General features: G+C 42.0%; 1 protein-coding gene and 1 pseudogene across 1 annotated transcript; both read right to left on the minus strand.

Moving 5' to 3' along the window:
* Window positions 1-463: 463 nt before the first annotated feature.
* Window positions 464-3,026, minus strand: LOC129521922 (nucleolar RNA helicase 2-like). The gene is given in 3 exon segments (XM_055343888.1): window positions 464-2,541; window positions 2,544-2,735; window positions 2,957-3,026. Coding segments are annotated over 2 exon segments (2,154 nt in total). The 5' UTR covers window positions 2,620-2,735; window positions 2,957-3,026.
* Window positions 3,027-9,441: 6,415 nt separating this feature from the next.
* Window positions 9,442-11,045, minus strand: LOC129521219 (olfactory receptor 2H2-like; annotated as a pseudogene).
* Between the last annotated feature and the right edge of the window lie 332 nt (window positions 11,046-11,377).

Genomic DNA, 11,377 nt, shown 5'->3' on the forward strand with positions numbered 1-11,377 from the left:
ATTGCTCAGTACTAATTCTCAGAAGACATGTTATAGGACCATGTGAGTGACTGTTAGGCAGATGGCTGAGGAATGCTAATTACAGACCCCAGCCTGGACTGTGCAGAGTGCCTCTCCAGAGAACGCTATCTTCCCCATAGGTATTGAGGGAAGGACACTATTTAAGTATAAAGACAGATCAACTTAAAAAGTATGGGCAAAATCATGCTTGATTTTATCTTACAACCCACAGTATATCAGAACATAATTTAATAAATTCATACATATTTTCAAAAGGTAAACCTGATACAGAAGTAGCAATAGTTACAAATCATAATCATCGGATGAAATAATTTCCATGAAGCTTGTCTGTCTGGAAGAGATGGGGACAAGGCAAGTGGTCAGGAAGGAAACAGTGTGCTTTTAACCTTGCAGGAAAATCAGTGCTCAGTTCCATGTTACTGCATAAACTCTCCACTTCAAATTACTCCCCAAATGCTTTACTGAAACTCCGCTTCTGGCCTTTGTTTTGGAATCTGTTATTTTTGTTGCCACCTCCTGATCGCTGTCCTCTGAAGCTTCGATTTCCCTCCTGCTGTCCTCTAAAGCCTAGACTGCCTTCCCGTTGTCCCCGGAAGCCTCGACTGCCTTCCTGCTGTCCACGGAAGTTTCGATATCCTTCCCGAGGTCCTTCCAGCTCTGGTTGCTCCGTGGCCACAGAGAGCTGCCAGCGACGTGCATCATGCCATTTTTCCTGTATTTCTGTTACTGCTGCAGTAGGGACATCGAAGCAAACTCCCTGCTTTCCTTTGAGAAACACCATTCCTTTCACTTTGGAATCAATATCCTCTCCCAGCTGCTCTTTAAGTTCTTTCCAAGCATAACTAATGTTTGGCATTTCAATTGAGCATCGTAAGATCATGGTCACAAAGCCCGCATCTGAGTTGATCAGAGAGCGCTGGTCTACTGATGTGGCACCTGAAATATGGGCCAAGGCTGCTGCCAGGGCTTCCACGGCTCCTTTCTCCTCTATTAGTTTCTCCGCTGACTGCTTGAAATGACTAATGGCAGTGGGAGGCACAGAATCCAAAAGCCTGATGGCATCTTTGCTGGAAGCCTTTATGATCTCTGTTGCAGAAGGAACACCTATTCGTTTAAATTTAATTCCCGCTTTTTGCTCCACTTGTGCTAACTGAAACTCCTCCATGTGCTGATAAAAGCAGATGCAAATCCCTGTCCTTCCAGCTCTGCCCGCCCTCCCAGAGCGATGAATATAGGACTCCACATCCTTTGGTGGAGAACTCTGTATCACCTGATCAACCTCAGGGATGTCTAACCCACGAGCAGCAACATTAGTTGCAACCAAAACTCCCAAATCACCATTTCTAAAACCTTTCAGAGTGATTGCTCTCTGCTTCTGAGGAATATCTCCATGCAATGACTGGGCATCCTGCCTTATGGACATATTCTGTGACAACTCCTGGGCTTCTTTCTTGGTTTCGCAGAAGATGATGGTACGCCCGTGAAAACCACTGTATACTCGGATCACATCCCCAATAACTGCTGCCCTTTGAGTCCAGTGGCACTTGATAGCCAGGTGCTCCACGGTTATTGCCGTTTTCTGGATCTTTTTACCAATCAGGTCCACCTGTTCATATGTAGATTTCATGTATTTCTTAGCAACATCATATACCCAATGAGGGCAAGTTGCAGAAAAAAGCAATGTTTGGGGATTGTCTTCTGAATCTTTTTTGTATGCCACACTTAAAATCTCTTCCACTTGATCAGCAAACCCCATATCTAACATCTGGTCAACTTCATCCAGGACAACATGCTTAAGTTTGGTGAGATCTAGCTTGCCATTCTGAAGGTGGTCTTTGATACGACCTGGGGTCCGAACCAGGATATCAATCCCAATCTGCATGCGTTCAATTTGACCTCCATAGGGAGTTCCACCATAAAAACAAGCCACCGCCAGCTTTCTTGTGATGTCACTGAAGTCTCTGCTTACTTGATTTGCCAACTCCCTTGTGGGTGCAAGAACCAGTACCTGAGGGGCACGACCTCTTTTCCTGTCTTGCAGTTCTCCCTAGAGCTTCACAATCAAAGGGATGGCAAAGGAGAACGTCTTCCCAGTTCCTGTCCCCGCCTGTGCAATTAAGTCCTTTCCAGTATAGACATGGTAAAATGTCTTTGCTTGTATAGGAAACAGGAAGGTCACCCCACAGGCTTTGAGAAGTTTAATAGTCTCTTCAGGTATGGGAAAATTAGAGAAAGCTCCTTCTTTCTGTTCCACAGGTATTTCCTGCTCTAACTCACTGTTACTTTCTTCCCCTAGGGTTTCACTGGTGTTAGAGACAAGTCCAGAATAAGGGAATCCATTCTTCAGTTTGGAGCTTTTCTCTCCAATTTCTTCATTCATTTCCTTTTCTTTCTTCATCTTCTTGGGCTTAGGAACACTTATCTCTTCTTCAGAAGGTTCTTCACTTTTTATTACTTTTTTTTTTTTTGTTTTAGGAGAAACAACTTTCTTTTCAAAGGACTCCTTTGTTTTTTTCACACTTTGGTTTTAGGAGAAATTATGTCATCCTGAGATGGCTCCTCTTTCTTTTTTGCCTTTTTAGATTTAGGAGAATTCATGTCAGCCTCATTAGACTCGGCTTTCTTTTTAACTTTTTTAGCTTTAGGGGAAGGAATTTCTTCTTTTACTTCTGTTGCCTCTTCAGTCTTAATAGATTTTGGTTTCTCCTTTCTACCTTTCTTCTATTTTTTTTTAATTTTTATTTATTTATGATAGTCAGAGAGAGAGAGAGAGAGAGAGAGAGAGAGAGAGAGAGAGGCACAGAGACATAGGCAGAGGGAGAAGCAGGCTCCATGCACCGGGAGCCCGATGTGGGATTCGATCCTGAGTCTCCAGGATCGCGCCCTGGGCCAAAGGCAGGCACCAAACCGCTGCGCCACCCAGGGATCCCTCTACCTTTCTTCTCATTCTGCTTCCGTGGTGTCTCCACTTTTTCTGTGGCGGTCTCAGAGTCCAAACCCGCGTCACTAAGGAGTTTCCCCGGCAGTGTTCACCTCAAGCAATTCTGGCCGACCGGTCAGGTCCACCGCATAGAGAGGAAGACTCCACCAAAGATGTTTTAAGAATTCTTTCTTGGTTGTCGGCTCTGGGCTTCACCTATGTTCCAAAACTTTCATCTTTATGAGGTCATAGGGATTTGGATTTCAATATATGAATTCTGGAAAACACAATTAAACTTATAAATGTGCTCTCTCCCCAAATTCATGTTCTTCTCACATGTGAAATATGTCCACTGTCTCCCAACATCCCCAAAGTCTTAACGCATTTCAACATCCAATTTCCTCTGCATATCCTTTAAATTAGGTCTAGGTGAGATGAGGGATGCTTCATCCTCTCCATTTGTGCCATGTCCTTCCCAAATACAATGGTGGGTCAGGCCTAGGACAGACACTCCCATTCTAAGGGAGAGAAATCAAGGAAGATGGGAGTCATTGGTCCCAAGCAAGAGCTGTGCTCCGCCCCCTTGTCCACCCCCTGGAACTGAGGAAGAGACAGTCCACTCCTGGATCTATGCCTGCTGGGTCCTCATGCCAAAGGCAGCCTTGTCAAACCTTGACCATCTCCAGCATTCTTTCCTTTTCCTAAGCATAATGTGTATTTCCAGTATATAGCTCAGTTGGCCCTTTTCCTGCCTATGGAATCTTATACTGACAGTCCTCACTTCATTCTGTACCTATCTTTTTACATTTCCCAACTGTCTGTGTTTCTGCTGATAGAACATTCACAAAAATTTTGTTGGTCTCTTGTGCAGTTCATAAGGGCCCAAACCATCAAAAGAGGAGAGTCCTTCCTAGATTTTTTACCATGTCACCACATCTGTGTTCCTGGCTTCTGCTGAGATGGGTGACTGAGTAATGTTACTGATGGATTGTGAAGGTGTTTATATATATATATATATATATATATATATATATATATATATATATATATATATTTGTAAATATAAACTAGTCAGCTACTATTTAAATATTTACTATTTAGGGATGTTCAGGTGGCTCAGAGGTTGAGCATCTGCCTTTGGCTCAGAGCATAATCCTGGGGTCCTGGGATTGAGTCCTGCATCGGGCTCCCCACAGGGAGCCTGCTTCTCCCTCTGCCTGTGTCTCTGCCTCTCTCTCTGGGTCTCTCATGAATAAATAAATAAATAAATAAATATCCTTAAAGAACTAAAAAAATAAATATTTACTATTTGTCTATAGTCAGTTATACTGAGATGTCTTAATATTCTAGTGGTTTCTCTAGTGGATTCACCTAGTGGATCTGTGCATTTTTCCTGTGCAGCTAACACCTTTAAATAATAATGTTGCATCTTCCTTTCTCATTCTCCTATATCTTATTTTTCCTTCTTACTTTGTTACATTGTATAGTTTTTGCTACTTGGTAGTGGAATCTCTGTAATGCTCCATGATTTAGTAGGAATCGACCTAAGATTCACAATTTTTGGTTTCTTTTAGAGTGAAATGCTATTTATAGTTTATGATTAGGACTGTGGTTCCCGGGTTCCTACTGGGTTATTTTTATAAATAAGGAAGTCAGGGGACCCCTGGGTGGCTCAGCAGTTTGCCTTCAGCTCAAGGTGTGAACCTGGGGTTCTGGGATGGAGTCCCACATTGGGCTTCCTTCAGGGAGCCTGCTTCTCCCTCTGCCTGTGTCTCTGCCTCTCCCTGTGTCTCTCATGAATAAATAATAAAATCTTAAAAAAATAAAGAAGTCAGTACTTGATAGTGATATTTCTTGTTCCAAACTAAGATTAAAGCGTTTTTACTTAACTTCCTTGGCTTTATATCTTTATTTTATATAAAAAATCTTGGTTCCTAAGCACATTTACATCCTTATATATTTACTTTATCCCATTATCTATCACTCTATATAAATAATTTCAAAATAATGACACAAAAATTCAAGGACAGTAAATGCATTTTAAGATTTATTCATGGTTGTTTTTGTCTGAAATTTCCCTCTAGGTTGTACAGTGACAGTATGGTTTGGTGGCATGTCAAGGCTGTAAAGCTTGGTAGAGATCTCACCACTTTATGCTGAGATTGAAGCTGTTCTGACTTTCCTGACTGGGTAACTTTAGATTCTATTTTTTTTATCTTTGAAGCTAAGTAACTTTGTCAAGATTCAATTCTCTTTTATTTCAGGAACATCTTATGTTTCAGTAATTTCCAGGTGTTTTGTTTTAGTCTGCTTTCTTTAGTGATAATTTTGTGTAAAAGGACAGTGATGGTCTTCTATGCCTGTGTCTTTTTCTAACCCATGAGTCCCTTTGACTTTGCTACTTAACTTTCTGTAATTCTCTTCTGTTTTCACCAGCAGATATATATTTAAAGATCTTATTTATTTGAGAGAGAGAGAGAGAGAAAGAGAGAGAAAACAAGCAGGGGGAGCAGCAGAGGGAGAGGGAGAAGCAGACTCCCCACTGAGCAGGGAGTCCCCTGGGGGCTTGATCCCAGGACCCTGAGATCATGACCTGAGCTGAAGGCAGATGCTCCACCCACTGAGTCACCTAGATGCCCCAAGTGGTTCCTTATTAAACTAAAATGGGAAAAATCTTTGCTTTATCAGTGGAATGTTTTACTGTTAATTCAATTTTACTGTATTGAATTCCACACACAACCTTTCCAAAACCAAGCCATGAAACAAACATCAGAAACAAAGTTATACAATAAATTGATGAACTGTTTAAGAAGAAAGAAAGACAAGGATAGTTGGCAGAGGAAAAAGTGGGATGAAGAATGCAAAAGGAAGGGCTCCTAATAGTTGTACCTATAAAGATTATAGGTCATCAGAAATGTCATGCATTCCATAAGGGGAGTGATTGGCCACCTCTCAAGTCTCCTGAGCCAAACCAGCAGTTCCCAGGACTGAAGCAGACCAGGCACAGAGATTGAGCAGTCAGGGAGCATGATCAGTAGGCCCTGAGGCAATGCCAAGTGTTTACAGGATGTGTTCCAGTGAGGAGGATCCCTGTCAGGGTGACCGTGTGTGGAACTGTGCTTCTCAGTTGTTCTGCACATGTATGTCACCTAGGAATTGGGAGAGACACAGATTCAGGCCCAGTGGGTCTGGGTTAGAACCTGGGATTCTGCATTTCTGTCATGACCTGGGTGATTCTGGCATGGCTTATCCCACCCTGGAGCCGGGGGTCTCCAGGCCCAGAGACACATGCGTTTGTCTGTGAATCAAGGATAGATCGGCTGTGTGCAGGTAAGTACATGGTTCTTGTTTACTGCTGGACAGAGGGGCCTGCATTAGCAGATTATGCTTTTGTCGACTTTTTATAACAACACTTAGCTTAAAAATCGTTCTGTGGAATGCCATGTCTCTGAAGGTGGATCAGATTTTCCAACTGAAACCTTTCACATTGCATATAAAACAAATTCTATATAAAGCAAATTCTATATAAAGCAACTAGAGGAAGAGAAAAGAGACTAGCTGGAGTCCTTGGGACACAAGGAATGACACTGTGGTGAGGTCTCTGGGTTCTTTGTTTCTTTGCTTGTTTTTTATTCTTCTGTCACAGACTTGGAGCTTGAAGAAACTCTTTCCAACAAATGGTTCTGGAGCAATTGGCTATCCACAGGCTAAATAAGTAAATAAACCTTGGCTCAACCTTAACATTTTGTGTAAAAGTCGACTCAAAATGGGATAGCTGGCTGGCTCAATCAGTGCACATGCAACTCCTGTTCTGAGGGTTTACTTTCAAGCCCCATGTTGGGTGTACAAATTACTTAAAAATAATATATTTTAAAAATGGATTGTAGACTTTATGTAAAATGAAAAACCACAAAGCTTTAAAAAAACAACATAGGAGAAAATTTCTACAGCTTGGACCTCAGCATGGTGAGATTTGGGAAATGATACCAAATGCATGATCCATTAAAGGAAAAATTGGCAAATTGAATTTCATTCATATTGAATTGTTTAGAGGTGCCTGGGTGGATCAGTCAGTTGGGCATCAGACTCTTGGTTTCCGTTCAGGTTGTGATATCAGGGTCATGAGATCAAATCTTGCATCAGACTCGGCTCATTGTGGAATCTACTTGAGATTCTCTCCCTCTGCCCCTCCCCTCTCTCCTACTCTCTCCCTAAGGTACATAAATCTTTTAAAAAGTTTAAAGTGGTGACGGTTGGGTGGCTCAGTGGTTGAGCATTTGCCTTTGGCTCAGGTCATGACCCTGGGGTCCCAGGATTGAGTCCCATATCAGGTTCCCTGCAGGGAGCCTGCTTCTTCCTCTGCCTATGTCTCTGCCTCTCTCTGTGTCTCTCATGAATAAATAAATAAAATCTTTTTAAAAAAACAGTTTAAAAGTGTTCGCTGCATGAAAGATTTTGTTGAAATGTTGAAAAAAAAAAGAAGCTACAGGGGGGTATTTCGAAATCCTTTGTCTCACAAAAAACTTCCATGTAGAATATTTAAGGAAATCTCAAATTTAATGAGAGAAAACAATTAGAAAAGACTCATAAGGCCAGATGAATTGAGGAAGATGCACTGATGAATGATGAAGAATGTTCATCATTGATACCATTAGAAAATTTCAAGTTAAAATCATAGTGAGATATCCTTAAACATCTATCAGAATGGGTAAAATTTTAAAAAATTATGATAATACCAAATGCTTGCAAGGATGCAGAGAAACCGGACTGCTCACATGCTGTTGGTGGAAATGGAAAGTTGTATACCTGCCCTGGGGAAGTTTATGGAAGTTTCTTACAAAATTAGATGGGTGTTTACTATATGACTCAGCAGTTGCACTTTTAGGCATTTATCCCAGAGAAACACAATTCTCATGATCACACAAAGCCCGTTCATAAATGTTCATTGCAGCTTTATTCTGGTAGCCTTGACCTGGAGACAGCTCAGAATTTTTCAATGGGTGAATGATTAGACAAACTGCTGTATCAATGCCCTGGAATAGTATTTGGCAATAAGGGGGAAAAAAACTATTGATGCGCACAACAACTTGGATGAATTTCAGAAGAATTAGGCTGAATGATAAATGCCAATCCCAAAAGGGTAGTTTCTATGTAATTCCATTTGGATAAAATTCTCAAATTAACCAGAATGTAGAAACACAGCATAGATGGGTTGATGCCAAGATTTAAGCAGGTGTGATGGGGCTGTGAGAGAAGCAAGTGTGGCTGTCCCAGACAAAGGGAAGGGCCCTTGGGGGAGGGAAATACTCTGTATCTTCTTATACCAATGTCAATATGCTTATTATATTGCAGTATAGTTTTGCAAGATGTTACCATTAGTGGACCATGGGTAATGGGTCTATGGATTACCTGTTAATTCTTACAGCTGCAAAACATCTACAATTACCTCAAAATACAATCTTTCATTTAAAATAAATCCAGCAGCAGGTGCAGTAAGAATGCCTTTAGAGTTGTGAGATTGTAACAGTTTTGAGATTATTGTTTTCTTTAGAATATTTCAAGAATGAGAACTCCTATACTTGCTTCTTGTCGTTATTCTGGTCATACACAGACTCTTGCTCAAAGCAAGAGTGTAATCTGTAAGATGACCATGGTTGTGCCTTCCTCTTGATTAGATTTGTTTTGTGGATTCCTTCCGTGGTGTCCAGGGTGATGAGATGTGCCAATTGTGGAGCAAGTGTCTTACAGCTCTGAACCCACACCCAGCTGACCCGGGTGCATTGTGAGGTTGGTGCTGGGAGCATGTATGTGGGTCATATTTCTGCTTTGCTCCCTCATTTCCTATTAGGCCTCATGAATACGGTGTAATACAGGCAGGTGGGCTGCATGTGGGCTGGTGTTGGGAAGGAGGCTAGTTCTTCCTTCTTTGATTCTTGTTTGGTTTCTTTCATGTTCATTTCATCCTCAGGGCAGTATATTAGGTAAAAACAATTGAATGAATATTCTCCATTGGGTGGTGAGGAAAACCAGCATTTCCTCAGTGACATCAGCCGAGACAGTAATGCTCCTGACTCAGAAGTAGGAGGTCTGAAAATACTTGCTCTCAGAACTCTCTTCCCTGGGCAATCATTTGTAGAATTCCTGTTCTTTTTTGGTGTCCCCCTAGTGCTAGGGGTGCTTCTTTTTGCCTTTTCCTTCCTTCAATATCTATCTAGCAATTCTTGTAACAAATGCCTTTTTTTAAAAAAAAATAATGGAAGTAGTGTCTATTTCCTGATGATAGCCTGACTAGGACCACTGCTACTCCTACATTTCAATGTAAGAATAACATTGCTGGGTGCATCAAATATACTTTTCGTCAGTCCACCATGTGTACAAAGCAGGCTATTGGTCCCTCCACTAGAGGTGACAGTGGAGAGTCCTCATGCATGAGATACCACATACCTGTGAGCCAACAAGCTGCACAGAAGCTGACCTCCACGTGAGGCTGAGCCTCTCCCTCATTCTTCACTGGCCCTTCTGTCTTTCCCAAAGAGCCTCTTGAAAGCTTCCTTCATGTCCTTGTTCCTCAAAGTATAGATGAGGGGGTTGAGAGTGGGGGTCACCATGGTGTAGAAAAGATTTAGGAACTTCCCTCCCTTCTGTGAAAAGTGACTCTGAGGTTGGATGTAGACAGCAGTGACCCTGCAGTAGAAGAGAAAGATGACTGCCAGGTGGGAAGAGCAGGTGTGGAAGGCCTTGCTCCTGCCTTCCTGGGACTGGATGGCCAGCACTGCCTGGGCAATGTGGCTGTATGAAACAAGGATGAGCAGCAGTGGCCCCATCAGGAAGGTGACACCAATCACCGAGATCTGGAGCTCATTGACGTGGGTGTCTCCACAGGCCAGGCGTATCAGCGCAGGAACCTCACAGACAAAGTCGCCAACCTGGCGATGAAGGCAAAAGGGGAGTTTTGTGGTAGTGGGAGACTGCACCAATGTGCCAAAAACCCCACTGACCCAGACCAGAGATGCCAACTTGTGACAGAGGTGGGTGCACAATAACTGCATAGTGAAGAGGGCGGCACACCACCAAGTAGTGATCAAAGGCCATGACCAGCAGCAGCACGCACTCTGCAGCTCCCAGTCCCAGGAAGATGTAGAGCTGGGCTGCGCATCCCAGCTAGCTTATGGTCTTGTCTGAACCCCAGAAATTGACCAGCATCTGAGGGATGCAGCTGGTGGTAAAGCAGAGGTCCAGGATGGAGAGGTGGGTGAGGAAGAAGTACATGGGGGTGTGGAGGTGGAGATCCAGGTGACAGGAGTATGACGGTGCTGTTGCCCATGAGGGTGACTGTGTAAAACACAGACACAACCACAAACAGGGTCATTTCCAGCCTGGGGTTACCCAAGAAACCCAAGAGGATGAAGCCATCTGGGACGGTGCCATTGGCGCATCTGTCCAACGTCCACCTGGAACTAAAGGAGCAGCATGTCAATTAGAATACCACCTAGAAAATTGCCCTTTCTTCGTTAATGTTTTCTCTAAGCATTTATTGGCTTTTCTTTCATCTCTGTCCCCCTTTGGACATTTTCATCTTTTACTTTCTTTAAATTTAGATGATTCTAGCAAACTCCTAGAACAGGAGATCTTGGTAGGTTACTATTAAAACTAACCCTTGTCACTATGAATAAGCTATGCCAACAAACTGGACAGCTTAGGTAAAATGGAGACAAATTTTAGAAACATACAAACTACCAAAATTGAATCAAGGTGACAGAAAATCTGAATAGATCAATTACTATTTTAGAGAGTGAATCAGCAATATAAAAACAAAATCTCCCAACAAAGAAAAGCCTAGGACTAGAGGTCTTCACTGGTGAATTTTACCAAACATTTATAAAAAAATGACACCAAACCTCCTCAAATTCTTCCAAAAGAAATCGTAGGAAGGAACACCCATAAACTCATTTAACAATGGCAGTATTACGTTAATACAAACTCCAGATAAGGACACCACTAGGAAAGAGAACGACAGACCAATATCCCTGAGTAATATAGAAGTAATTCTTAGTAAAATGCCGGCACACCGAATCCAGCAGCACAGTAAAGGATCTTGCCCCATGGTCAAGGAGAGCTTATCCCTGATGCAATGGTGGTTTATTATATGCAAATCAACCTGTGTGACCCATTACATTAATACAATGAAAAAAAATTATACAATAATTTCACTACAAATGGAATAAATATTTGACAAAATTCAATATCTGTTAATGATGAAAATCCCTTTTTAAAAATTTTGAGTATAGTTGACAATGTTACATTAGTTTCAGACTGTACAACATAGTCATTTAACAAGTTTACAAACATTATGCTGTGCTCAGCACAAGTGCAGCTCCAACCTGTCCCCATACATCACTATTATAATATCATTGACAGTATTCCCTATCTCTGCCT

This window comes from Nyctereutes procyonoides, unplaced genomic scaffold (assembly GCF_905146905.1).
Source record: "Nyctereutes procyonoides isolate TBG_1078 unplaced genomic scaffold, NYPRO_anot_genome, whole genome shotgun sequence".
In the NCBI taxonomy this organism is placed as follows: domain Eukaryota; kingdom Metazoa; phylum Chordata; class Mammalia; order Carnivora; family Canidae; genus Nyctereutes; species Nyctereutes procyonoides.